The following is a 12,021-nucleotide window of genomic DNA, read 5'->3' as shown; positions in this document are numbered from 1 at the left end:
GTATGAGTTTAACAGTTAACTGGGATAGTATGTGTATGAGTTTAACAGTTAACTGGGATAGTATGTGTATGAGTTTAGCAGTTAACTGGGATAGTATGTGTATGAGTTTAGCAGTTAACTGGGATAGTATGTGTATGTGTTTAGCAGTTAACTGGGATAGTATGCGTATGAGTTTAACATTTAACTGGGATAGTATGTGTATGAGTTTAGCAGTTAACTGGGATAGTATGTGTATGAGTTTAACAGTTAACTGGGATAGTATGTGTATGAGTTTAACAGGTAACTGGGATAGTATGTGTATGAGTTTAACAGTTAACTGGGATAGTATGTGTATGAGTTTAGCAGTTAACTGGGATAGTATGTGTATGAGTTTAACAGTTAACTGGGATAGTATGTGTATGAGTTTAACAGGTAACTGGGATAGTATGTGTATGAGTTTAGCAGTTAACTGGGATAGTATGTGTATGTGTTTAGCAGTTAACTGGGATAGTATGCGTATGAGTTTAACATTTAACTGGGATAGTATGTGTATGAGTTTAGCAGTTAACTGGGATAGTATGTGTATGAGTTTAACAGTTAACTGGGATAGTATGTGTATGAGTTTAACAGGTAACTGGGATAGTATGTGTATGAGTTTAACAGTTAACTGGGATAGTATGTGTATGAGTTTAGCAGTTAACTGGGATAGTATGTGTATGAGTTTAACAGTTAACTGGGATAGTATGTGTATGAGTTTAACAGTTAACTGGGATAGTATGTGTATGAGTTTAACAGGTAACTGGGATAGTATGTGTATGAGTTTAGCAGTTAACTGGGATAGTATGTGTATGTGTTTAGCAGTTAACTGGGATAGTATGCGTATGAGTTTAGCAGTTAACTGGGATAGTATGTGTATGAGTTTAGCAGTTAACTGGGATAGTATGCGTATGTGTTTAGCAGTTAACTGGGATAGTATGTGTATGTGTTTAGCAGTTAACTGGGATAGTATGCGTATGAGTTTAACAGTTAACTGGGATAGTATGTGTATGAGTTTAGCAGTTAACTGGGATAGTATGTGTATGAGTTTAGCAGGTAACTGGGATAGTATGTGTATGAGTTTAACAGTTAACTGGGATAGTATGTGTATGAGTTTAACAGTTAACTGGGATAGTATGTGTATGAGTTTAACAGGTAACTGGGATAGTATGTGTATGAGTTTAGCAGTTAACTGGGATAGTATGTGTATGTGTTTAGCAGTTAACTGGGATAGTATGCGTATGAGTTTAACATTTAACTGGGATAGTATGTGTATGAGTTTAGCAGTTAACTGGGATAGTATGTGTATGAGTTTAACAGTTAACTGGGATAGTATGTGTATGAGTTTAACAGGTAACTGGGATAGTATGTGTATGAGTTTAACAGTTAACTGGGATAGTATGTGTATGAGTTTAGCAGTTAACTGGGATAGTATGTGTATGAGTTTAACAGTTAACTGGGATAGTATGTGTATGAGTTTAACAGTTAACTGGGATAGTATGTGTATGAGTTTAACAGGTAACTGGGATAGTATGTGTATGAGTTTAGCAGTTAACTGGGATAGTATGTGTATGTGTTTAGCAGTTAACTGGGATAGTATGCGTATGAGTTTAGCAGTTAACTGGGATAGTATGTGTATGAGTTTAGCAGTTAACTGGGATAGTATGTGTATGTGTTTAGCAGTTAACTGGGATAGTATGCGTATGAGTTTAACAGTTAACTGGGATAGTATGTGTATGAGTTTAGCAGTTAACTGGGATAGTATGTGTATGAGTTTAGCAGGTAACTGGGATAGTATGTGTATGTGTTTAGCAGTTAACTGGGATAGTATGCGTATGAGTTTAACAGTTAACTGGGATAGTATGTGTATGAGTTTAGCAGTTAACTGGGATAGTATGCGTATGAGTTTAGCAGTTAACTGGGATAGTATGCGTATGAGTTTAGCAGTTAACTGGGATAGTATGTGTATGAGTTTAGCAGTTAACTGGGATAGTATGCGTATGAGTTTAGCAGTTAACTGGGATAGTATGTGTATGAGTTTAGCAGTTAACTGGGATAGTATGTGTATGAGTTTAGCAGTTAACTGGGATAGTATGTGTATGAGTTTAGCAGTTAACTGGGATAGTATGTGTATGAGTTTAGCAGTTAACTGGGATAGTATGCGTATGAGTTTAGCAGTTAACTGGGATAGTATGTGTATGAGTTTAGCAGTTAACTGGGATAGTATGCGTATGAGTTTAGCAGTTAACTGGGATAGTATGCGTATGAGTTTAGCAGTTAACTGGGATAGTATGTGTATGAGTTTAGCAGTTAACTGGGATAGTATGCGTATGAGTTTAGCAGTTAACTGGGATAGTATGTGTATGAGTTTAGCAGTTAACTGGGATAGTATGTGTATGAGTTTAGCAGTTAACTGGGATAGTATGTGTATGAGTTTAGCAGTTAACTGGGATAGTATGCGTATGAGTTTAACATTTAACTGGGATAGTATGTGTATGAGTTTAGCAGTTAACTGGGATAGTATGTGTATGAGTTTAGCAGTTAACTGGGATAGTATGTGTATGAGTTTAGCAGTTAACTGGGATAGTATGCGTATGAGTTTAGCAGTTAACTGGGATAGTATGTGTATGAGTTTAGCAGTTAACTGGGATAGTATGCGTATGAGTTTAGCAGTTAACTGGGATAGTATGTGTATGAGTTTAGCAGTTAACTGGGATAGTATGTGTATGAGTTTAGCAGTTAACTGGGATAGTATGTGTATGAGTTTAGCAGTTAACTGGGATAGTATGCGTATGAGTTTAACATTTAACTGGGATAGTATGTGTATGAGTTTAGCAGTTAACTGGGATAGTATGTGTATGAGTTTAGCAGTTAACTGGGATAGTATGTGTATGAGTTTAGCAGTTAACTGGGATAGTATGTGTATGAGTTTAGCAGTTAACTGGGATAGTATGTGTATGTGTTTAGCAGATAACTGGGATAGTATGTGTATGTGTTTAGCAGTTAACTGGGATAGTATGTGTATGAGTTTAACAGTTAACTGGGATAGTATGTGTATGAGTTTAACAGTTAACTGGGATAGTATGTGTATGAGTTTAGCAGTTAACTGGGATAGTATGCGTATGAGTTTAGCAGTTAACTGGGATAGTATGTGTATGAGTTTAGCAGTTAACTGGGATAGTATGCGTATGAGTTTAGCAGTTAACTGGGATAGTATGTGTATGAGTTTAGCAGTTAACTGGGATAGTATGTGTATGTGTTTAGCAGTTAACTGGGATAGTATGCGTATGAGTTTAGCAGTTAACTGGGATAGTATGCGTATGAGTTTAGCAGTTAACTGGGATAGTATGTGTATGTGTTTAGCAGTTAACTGGGATAGTATGCGTATGAGTTTAGCAGTTAACTGGGATAGTATGCGTATGAGTTTAGCAGTTAACTGGGATAGTATGTGTATGTGTTTAGCAGTTAACTGGGATAGTATGCGTATGAGTTTAGCAGTTAACTGGGATAGTATGTGTATGTGTTTAGCAGTTAACTGGGATAGTATGCGTATGAGTTTAGCAGTTAGCAGTGACACTATAAGTACGTGTTTGGTCCTTGACTCAGACTCACGCTGCACAGCGGATAAACAGAACAGCTTTTACTCCAGCGACTCCGACTTCGACGACGAGGAGCCGAAAAAGTTCCACGTCCAGATCCGACCCGTCTGCAGCCGCAACAATTCGGCGGCTAACGAGCTGGAGCTAAAGGCTACGGTGGGGGCGCTCACCCTGCCACTCAACCCCGGGGTAAGTCACCATGTCAAACTCTGCTTCTTAATAGGAAACGGGCAGCGGACGCATCTAAGGAAGGTAGCTCAGGTTAAACTGTGCACCTGTAGAACTGTACACACCCGCCTGACTGATCAGAGTCTAATCCCTCATCTGATCTGATCTGATCTCTCTCTACAGGTGATGATGAAGAGACACATCTCACGTAAGTTCTGCTCTCATCTACATCTGTGTGTGTGTGTGTATGTGTGTTCTTGAGTGTGTGTGTGTGTGAATGTGTGTTCTTGAGTGTGTGTGTGTGTGTTATTGAGAGTGTGTTCTTGTGTGTGTATCTGTGTGTGTGTTATTGAGAGTGTGTGTATCTGTGTGTTCTAGAGTGTGTGTGTCTGTGTGTGTTTTTGTGAGTGTTTTCTTGTGTGTGTGTATCTGTGTGTGTGTGTTTTCTTGTGTGTGTGTGTGTGTGTGTGTGTGTGTTCTAGAGAGTGTGTGTGTGTGTGTGTGTGTGTTTGATTGTGTGTGTGTGTGTGTTTTCTTGTGTGTGTGTGTGTGCTTGATTGTGTGTGTGTGTTCTAGAAAGTGTGTGTGTGTGTTCTTGATTGTGTGTGTGTTTTCATGTGTGTGTGTGTGTGTTCTAGAAAGTGTGTGTGTTCTAGAAAGTGTGTGTGTGTGTGTTCTTGATTGTGTGTGTGTTTTCATGTGTGTGTGTGTGTTCTAGAGAGTGTGTGTGCTTGATTGTGTGTGTGTGTGTGTGTTCTAGAGAGTGTGTGTGTTCTTGATTGTGTGTGTGTGTGTGTGTGTTTTCATGTGTGTGTGTGTGTGTGTGTTCTTGATTGTATGTGTTGTGTGTGTGTGTTCTAGAGAGTGTGTGTGTGTTCTGGAGAGTGTGTGTGTGTTCTTGATTGTGTGTGTGTGTGTGTGTTCTAGAGAGTGTGTGTGTGTGTTCTTGATTGTGTGTGTGTGTGTTTTCTTGTGTGTGTGTGTTCTAGAGAGTGTGTGTGTGTGTGTTCTTGATTGTGTGTGTTGTGTGTGTGTGTTCTAGAGAGTGTGTGTGTGTTCTGGAGAGTGTGTGTGTGTGTTCTTGATTGTGTGTGTTGTGTGTGTGTGTGTTCTAGAGAGTGTGTGTGTGTTCTGGAGAGTGTATGTGTGTGTTCTTGATTGTGTGTGTGTTTTCTTGTGTGTGTGTGTTCTAGAGAGTGTGTGTGTGTGTGTTCTAGAGAGTGTGTGTGTGTTCTGGAGAGTGTGTGTGTGTTCTTGATTGTGTGTGTGTTTTCTTGTGTGTGTGTGTTCTAGAGTGTGTGTGTGTGTTCTTGATTGTGTGTGTTGTGTGTGTGTTCTAGAGAGTGTGTGTGTGTTCTGGAGAGTGTGTGTGTGTGTTCTTGATTGTGTGTGTGTTTTCTTGTGTGTGTGTGTTCTAGAGAGTGTGTGTGTGTTCTTGACTGTGTGTGTTGTGTGTGTGTTCTAGAGAGTGTGTGTGTGTGTGTTCTTGACTGTGTGTGTGTGTGTTCTAGAGAGAGTGTGTGTGTTCTAGAGAGTGTGTGTGTGTTCTGGAGAGTGTGTGTGTGTGTTCTTGATTGTGTGTGTGTGTTCTTGATTGTGTGTGTGTGTGTGTTGTGTGTGTGTGTTCTTGAGAGTGTGTGTGTTCTAGAGTGTGTGTGTGTGTGTGTTCTAGAGTGTGTGTGTGTGTGTTCTTGATTGTGTGTGTGTGTTGTGTGTGTGTGTTCTAGAGAGTGTGTGTGTGTTCTTGATTGTGTGTGTGTGTTCTAGAGAGTGTGTGTGTGTGTGTGTGTTGTGTGTGTGTTCTAGAGAGTGTGTGTGTGTGTTCTTGATTGTGTGTGTGTGTGTTCGAGAGTGTGTGTGTGTGTGTGTGTTCTATAGAGTGTGTGTGTGTGTGTTCTAGAGTGTGTGTGTGTGTTGTGTGTGTGTGTTCTAGAGAGTGTGTGTGTGTGTTCTTGATTGTGTGTGTGTGTGTGTGTTCTAGAGAGTGTGTGTGTGTGTTCGAGAGTGTGTGTGTGTGTTCTTGATTGTGTGTGTGTGTGTTGTGTGTGTGTGTTGTGTGTGTGTGTTCTTGAGAGTGTGTGTGTGTGTGTGTTTTCTTGTGTGTGTGTGTTCTAGAGAGAGAGTGTGTGTGTGTGTGTTCTTGATTGTGTGTGTGTGTGTGTTCGAGAGTGTGTGTGTGTGTTCTTGATTGTGTGTGTGTGTGTGTGTTCTAGAGAGTGTGTGTGTGTGTTCGAGAGTGTGTGTGTGTGTTGATTGTGTGTGTGTGTGTTGTGTGTGTGTGTTGTGTGTGTGTGTGTTCTTGAGAGAGTGTGTGTGTGTGTGTTTTCTTGTGTGTGTGTGTTCTAGAGAGAGAGTGTGTGTGTGTGTGTGTTCTTGATTGTGTGTGTGTGTGTTCGAGAGTGTGTGTGTGTGTTCTTGATTGTGTGTGTGTGTGTTGTGTGTGTGTGTGTTGTGTGTGTGTGTTCTTGAGAGTGTGTGTGTGTGTGTGTTTTCTTGTGTGTGTGTGTTCTAGAGAGAGAGTGTGTGTGTGTGTGTTTTCTTGTGTGTGTGTGTTCTAGAGAGAGAGTGTGTGTGTGTGTGTGTTCTAGAGAGTGTTTGTGTTCTTGATTGTGTGTGTGTGTTCTAGAGAGTGTGTGTGTGTGTGTGTGTTTTTGATTGTGTGTGTGTGTGTGTGTGTGTGTGTGTTGTGTGTGTGTTGTGTGTGTGTGTGTGTGTGTGTGTGTGTGTGTGTGTGTGTGTGTGTGTGTGTGTGTGTTCTTACCCCTCCTGTTCCTCTGTTCTAGGTAACTCCAGTACTGCAGGCCGATTGGAGGGTGATGGTGATGTCGCCCCCCACAGGGGTAAGCATACACCCATCTCCACACACACACACACACACACACACACACACACACACACACACACACACAGGGATCAGACAGACAAAAATAACCAACACTGTCCAAAACGCACCTGTGCCTGGGTTTAAATCCCCGACTGTGTGGGTCCTTTCTGTGTGGAGTTTGCATGTTCTCCCCGTGTCTGTGTGGATTTCCTCTGGGTGCTCCGGTTTCCTCCCAAAGACCTGCAGTCAGGACATCTGCTCTGTTTCCCGTCTTTCGCCCAATGAATCAGACATAAATAATAAAACGGACAAAGACTACCCTGATCAGGGTCACGGTGGGTCCAGTTCTACAAGGAAGAACTGCAAGGCAAGAAAGTTGCGAACCAAAAAAATAAATAAATAAATAAATACACGAATTTTAACAGGCACATAAACACAAACTGAACTTGTACACCCTTGTGGAGGCTTTACGTTACATCCTGTAAACCACAGTGGGACCAGATTACTATTTTTATTAGTTAACTTAATTTTGTTTAGTGTTTTGTTTTGTTGAGTCGCAGTAAAAATCACGAACAAAATGTGGCTCGCTTGTCGATGCCTGGCTGGCCGATAGCACCGCTGAGATACGAACCCGGTGCTTAGCCCGTGGTGAGTTAGCGTAACAGGCCGCTGTGCCACCCGGGTGATGTTCTGGTACTACAGGCTGTAATGATGAGCTGATCTGAGTCTGAACGTCTGAACGGTGTAATTACAGCGTCAGATCTGGGACTATTCCTGTACTCTGGGATTTGATGATGATAAGTGTGTGTGTGTGTGTGTGTGTGTGATTCTGAGGACTATGAGGCTCATGTTATTACATTTTGTCATGTAACAGGTCATGAAATGTGTTTGGTCGATGTCGGAGGTGACCGGGTGTAATCTCGGCTCTGTAGTTTAGCACTTATAGTCAGAGTAAATGGCAAAAAAAAAAAAAGTACAGGCTGAACATGGCAATAAATCTGAATAAAATAAAATAAATAAAGGTCAGTGTTACCATGCCGATTGTTGCACCCCTAGTGATCTCCGGTGTGTGTTTCTCTTTGATCTGATGTGTCTGTGTTGTAGACGGTGAGCAGGAAGGTCTGCGCAAATCCACCTCCAGCCCGGACCACAGCAGGTACGCACCGAACCGGTGCACGAAGCAGCTCTTTTTTTCTTTTTAAATGGGGTCAGATCATCACTCGGAGTTAAAGGCGCCTCAGTCGGAGCATTTTAAGGGAGCTAAGGATTTAGACACGCCCTCTTCTCGGGAGTGTAGACAGAGCGCTTGGTTTTCACACAGACCCCTGGTGTATATAAAATGTGTATATATAAAATGTGTGGGTAAATGTGTGGGTATTGTAGGATTCTCTGATGGTTTCGTCTCTCTCAGGTTGAACTCCACGGCGTCCGGTTCCGACTCGCTGTTCGGTCCACCTCTAGAATCGGCCTTCAAATCACACAGCTTCTCGGGACCAGAACAGATCCAGTCGGCCCTCAATTCATCCGAGTGTAAACCAGCTCGTTATACTGATCACACACACACACACACACCACTGGGTTCTGTTACTCGTTCTTACCTCCGGATCTCTTTCCTGTTTCCTGTTTAGACGGCGCGTTCTCATCGGCGTCCTCGTCCCCCGAGAACGTGGAGGACTCCGGGTTGGACTCGCCTTCCCAGCAACCCTTGGGAGCGTCACCCGAGACCCCCGGCTGGGCCGCCTGGCCTTCATCTGCACAATCTAAAGACTCCACACCCTCAGGAAGACCCGTCGATCTCTTACCCGCCCGCTCGCCACATCCCCAAGAGTGGCCGTCGTTCCAGCGCTCTGCGTTAGCTCCTCCCCTCGCCGGAAACCCGCCGCCTTCGTTTGCGTTCCCTCCGTCTCCTAACGGCGTGGATCCCGGCGTGCGGGGCTGTAAACACACCCCTCAGGAGGACGCCTTCCTGGCTGCGTTCGAGCGCCAGGACGGTCGCACCGTCACTCCCGACGCCTGGGTACCGCCGCCTCCCACTCACCCCGCCCCGCCCACGGCCGACAACAAACCGCGCCCGCATCCCTCCTCCTCCCGCAAGGACCGAGAACGGAGGAGAGACCGGAGCGCGCCGCCTCCCGAATCCCGCGGCGATCCGTTCGCCGTCACCACGATCGGCAGCCCGACGCGCCAATCGGGAACCGGCTCGGACCCCGCTCCGACCGTCCAGCCTCAGACGCCGCTGACTCCCTGGGGTTCGGTCCATAACCCGTTCAGCGATGGAACGCAGGACGGCGGCAGGAGGCCCGGCAGAGCCGAAGCAGAGAGGGAACGCAGAGGTGGAGGGACGGCCAGGCGGCGGAGCGCGGGCGAGGAGCTGCGGCGCAGTGGACCGCCGCTCACTCGTCTCTCCGGCCCGCAGGAGGACCTCTGCTTCTCCACCGACCAGGATCAGGACTGCCTGGACGTCAGCGCACACACAGGTACGTTATTACACCTTATTTACGTTTAATCGAGTCTGTGAGCAAGAAAGGCACCAAGATCTGAAACTTTTGCTCAATTTAAGGTCCAGACGGGTTACAAAATGATGCATCGAGGTGGTTCTTAACATGACATCCACTAGGGGGCCTCAGTGAACCTGGAAGACTAAAAAATAATCACACGTGATGGGACGGGAAAATCGATACGCTAACAGCTTACAACAGATCTCTTGTGATGTCATAAATCTGTTTTGTACTACATATAGTCTACGCTGGGTCTGAGGTCTGAGGTCTGGGTCAGGTGAGGAAGCTCCTGCCACCAGGTCACCAGAAGTAAACCCACCGCATCAACCGAAATCAGAAAGACGATACAAATCCAATGAGCAGCTTTTTTGTTTAGTTGAATCCATCATGGAGTCGCCGATCTGGTTTCCAGTGTTCCACCAGTGCCAAAGCTGATTTCAGGATCTGTGTTTATGTTGTTTACGCCCAAATTTTCCTCCCAATCGAGTCGTATCCAGTTCCCGATGGTATTTCACCTCCACTTCTGACCCACGTCTCTCTGCAGCGCCTCGATCAGCCAGCAGAGGTCGTAATCGCAGCAGCTATGAGGAATCCCTGTTTAGCTGTTTGTCCCGACCGGCTGATAGCACAGCTGAGATTCGGACTAGAGAGCTCGTCTGTATTACCAGGATCTGTGATATCCTTCTGAAACAGGAACGTGGAGAAGGTGCCGGAGTAACGTGTGTGTGTGTGTGTGTGTGTGTGTGTGCAGGTTCTCAGCGGACTTACAGCAGTGAGCTCCTGGTTCTGGCTCCTCCTCGTCCGGCCCGGTCCAGGCGCTCCACACCCAGGCTGAGCGGGAGTGACCAGGTAAGAAACTCACAGAGACACACAGCACTGAGCTTATATACGAAGCTCCTTCTGATTTGAGCTCCATTTTAACCCTTGATCTTAAACCTCTAGTCCAGGTCGCTGTGTTCATCTCCTCTGCCCGAGCCCAGTCCCCCTCCAACGTCCTCCTCGTCCTCCTCCAGTCCCAGTGACTGGGGGGGTCAGACCCGAGCCGCCAGTCCCGCAAGAGGTGAGGACACTCATACCAGCACAACACACACTAACACACCACCACCGTGTCAGTGTCACTGCAGTGCTGAGAATCATCCAGCACCTAAATAATACCTGCTCTGTGGGGGTCCTGTGGGGGTCCTGACCATTGAAGAACAGGGTGAAAGGGGGTAACAAAGCATGTAGAGAAACAGATGGACTACAGTCAGTAATTGTAGAACTACAAAGTGCTTCTATATGGTAAGTGGAGCTGATAAAATGGGCAGTGAGTGTAGAAACAATGTCATGGCTGATCGGTGTATACTCCCAATCTGTGTGGTCCTTTTTGGCTTGTTATTCTAAATAAACCCTCATGTTTACCACCGTGTGTGTGTGTGTGTGTGTGTGTGTGTGTGTGTGTGTGTGTGTGTGTTTGATCTGGTAGGCTTGTCCCGAGGGCCGAGTCCCATCACCCTGAGCGCTCAGGAGTCGTGGCCGGTCGCCGCTGCATTTACAGAGTACATAAACGCTTACTTCAAAGGAGGAGAAAACAACCGGTCAGCGTTCTGATTTTATTATTTCTGTCCTTTTGGTGTATTGTAAGATTGTAGTTATGTTGTTAACTGTGTGTGTGTGTGTGTGTGTGTGTGTCAGGTGTCTAGTGAAGATCACTGGCGACCTCACCATGTCATTCCCAGCTGGAATCATTCGCATATTATCAGCCAACCCTAACCCGCCGGTGCTCTGCTTCCGACTGGTTGACGTCTCTCGGGTGGATCACTTCCTGCCCAATCAGAAGCTTCTCTACAGGTCAGTTGACATTAAAGCTAAATATAGGGTCAAATACACGTCGTGGTCAAAAGTATGTGGACACCTAACCGTGATGATGTTGTACATTTCATTCATTCATTTTATTTTCATTCAACTGCTCTGTGCTGGTCAGGGTAGCGGTGGGCCCGGTTCCACCAGGAAACACTGCGTAGACGCCGGGCCAGTCGATAGCACGTGAGTCCTAACTTACAGTGGACATTCCGATTCCTCCCGGTCATGTTCAGTGAGGGCTCTATTTAGGCAACTGGAGACACCAAACTCAGAACCATGTCGGGGCCTTCCCCAAACTGTTGCCTTAAAGTTGAAACTCATTAAAATTTATTAAATCCAATTACAGTAGCAGTTGTAGACTAGTGGTTCAGGTACTGGACTAGTAATTGAAAGGTTGCTGGTTCAAGCCCCACCACCGCCAGGTTGCCACTGTTGGGCCCTTGAGCAAGGCCCTCAATTGCTTAGACAGTGTACTGTCACAGTGCTGTAAGTCACTTTGGATAAAAGCGTCCGCTAAATCCCGAAAATGTAAATGTAGCTCAGTAATTAGGACGCATGTCCACATACTTTTGGCCGCGTTTTGTATTTAGCTGGAATCATGAATCATTTTGGGTTTTCTTTCTCTGTGAGCAGCGACCCGTCTCAGAACGACCCGCACGCCAAAGATTTCTGGTTCAACATGCAGGCTCTGACGGTTCACCTCCAGAAGGAGGCCGAGCTCAATCCCCAAGCTTCCTACTACAACGTGGGTCTGTTCAAGTACCAGGTCAGTCCAGTTCCAGGGGATTTTTCCCTGTTAATGCGTCCATGGTCCCGTGGAGCTGCAGATATTTTAGTCTCGTGTAAAATAATGAGGTTGTTTTTGACACTTAAACACTGAAAATAACACAAATATAATATAAACACACTGAAATACAATTACTAACAGTTACACATCAATAAAAATACAATAAAAGCTGCACTTTAGTTTTACTTCTTTATCGTTTCCTGACGCTTCTTAATGGTGGAGATGTTTGATTCCCTTCAGCACCGGCGCATTTACATGAGAAGTGACAAAACCACTTCAAAACTCAGC

General features: G+C 45.0%; 1 protein-coding gene across 2 annotated transcripts in view; it reads left to right on the top strand.

Moving 5' to 3' along the window:
• The window catches only part of fcho1 (FCH and mu domain containing endocytic adaptor 1), a 55,894-nt gene that overhangs the window by 38,113 nt on the left and 5,760 nt on the right, over positions 1 to 12,021 (top strand). For both annotated transcript variants that reach the window (XM_062998812.1, XM_062998813.1), the window contains 11 exons: positions 3,628 to 3,803; positions 3,966 to 3,990; positions 6,566 to 6,622; positions 7,711 to 7,762; positions 8,018 to 8,136; positions 8,235 to 9,083; positions 9,856 to 9,953; positions 10,047 to 10,164; positions 10,570 to 10,681; positions 10,779 to 10,934; positions 11,580 to 11,712. In XM_062998812.1, the coding sequence (XP_062854882.1) occupies positions 3,628 to 3,803; positions 3,966 to 3,990; positions 6,566 to 6,622; positions 7,711 to 7,762; positions 8,018 to 8,136; positions 8,235 to 9,083; positions 9,856 to 9,953; positions 10,047 to 10,164; positions 10,570 to 10,681; positions 10,779 to 10,934; positions 11,580 to 11,712 (1,895 nt within the window). The remainder of the gene's footprint in view (positions 1 to 3,627; positions 3,804 to 3,965; positions 3,991 to 6,565; positions 6,623 to 7,710; positions 7,763 to 8,017; positions 8,137 to 8,234; positions 9,084 to 9,855; positions 9,954 to 10,046; positions 10,165 to 10,569; positions 10,682 to 10,778; positions 10,935 to 11,579; positions 11,713 to 12,021) is intronic.

The sequence above is a fragment of the Trichomycterus rosablanca genome, chromosome 7 (assembly GCF_030014385.1).
Source record: "Trichomycterus rosablanca isolate fTriRos1 chromosome 7, fTriRos1.hap1, whole genome shotgun sequence".
NCBI lineage: Eukaryota > Metazoa > Chordata > Actinopteri > Siluriformes > Trichomycteridae > Trichomycterus > Trichomycterus rosablanca.
This window is presented reverse-complemented; position numbering and strand designations above follow the sequence as displayed.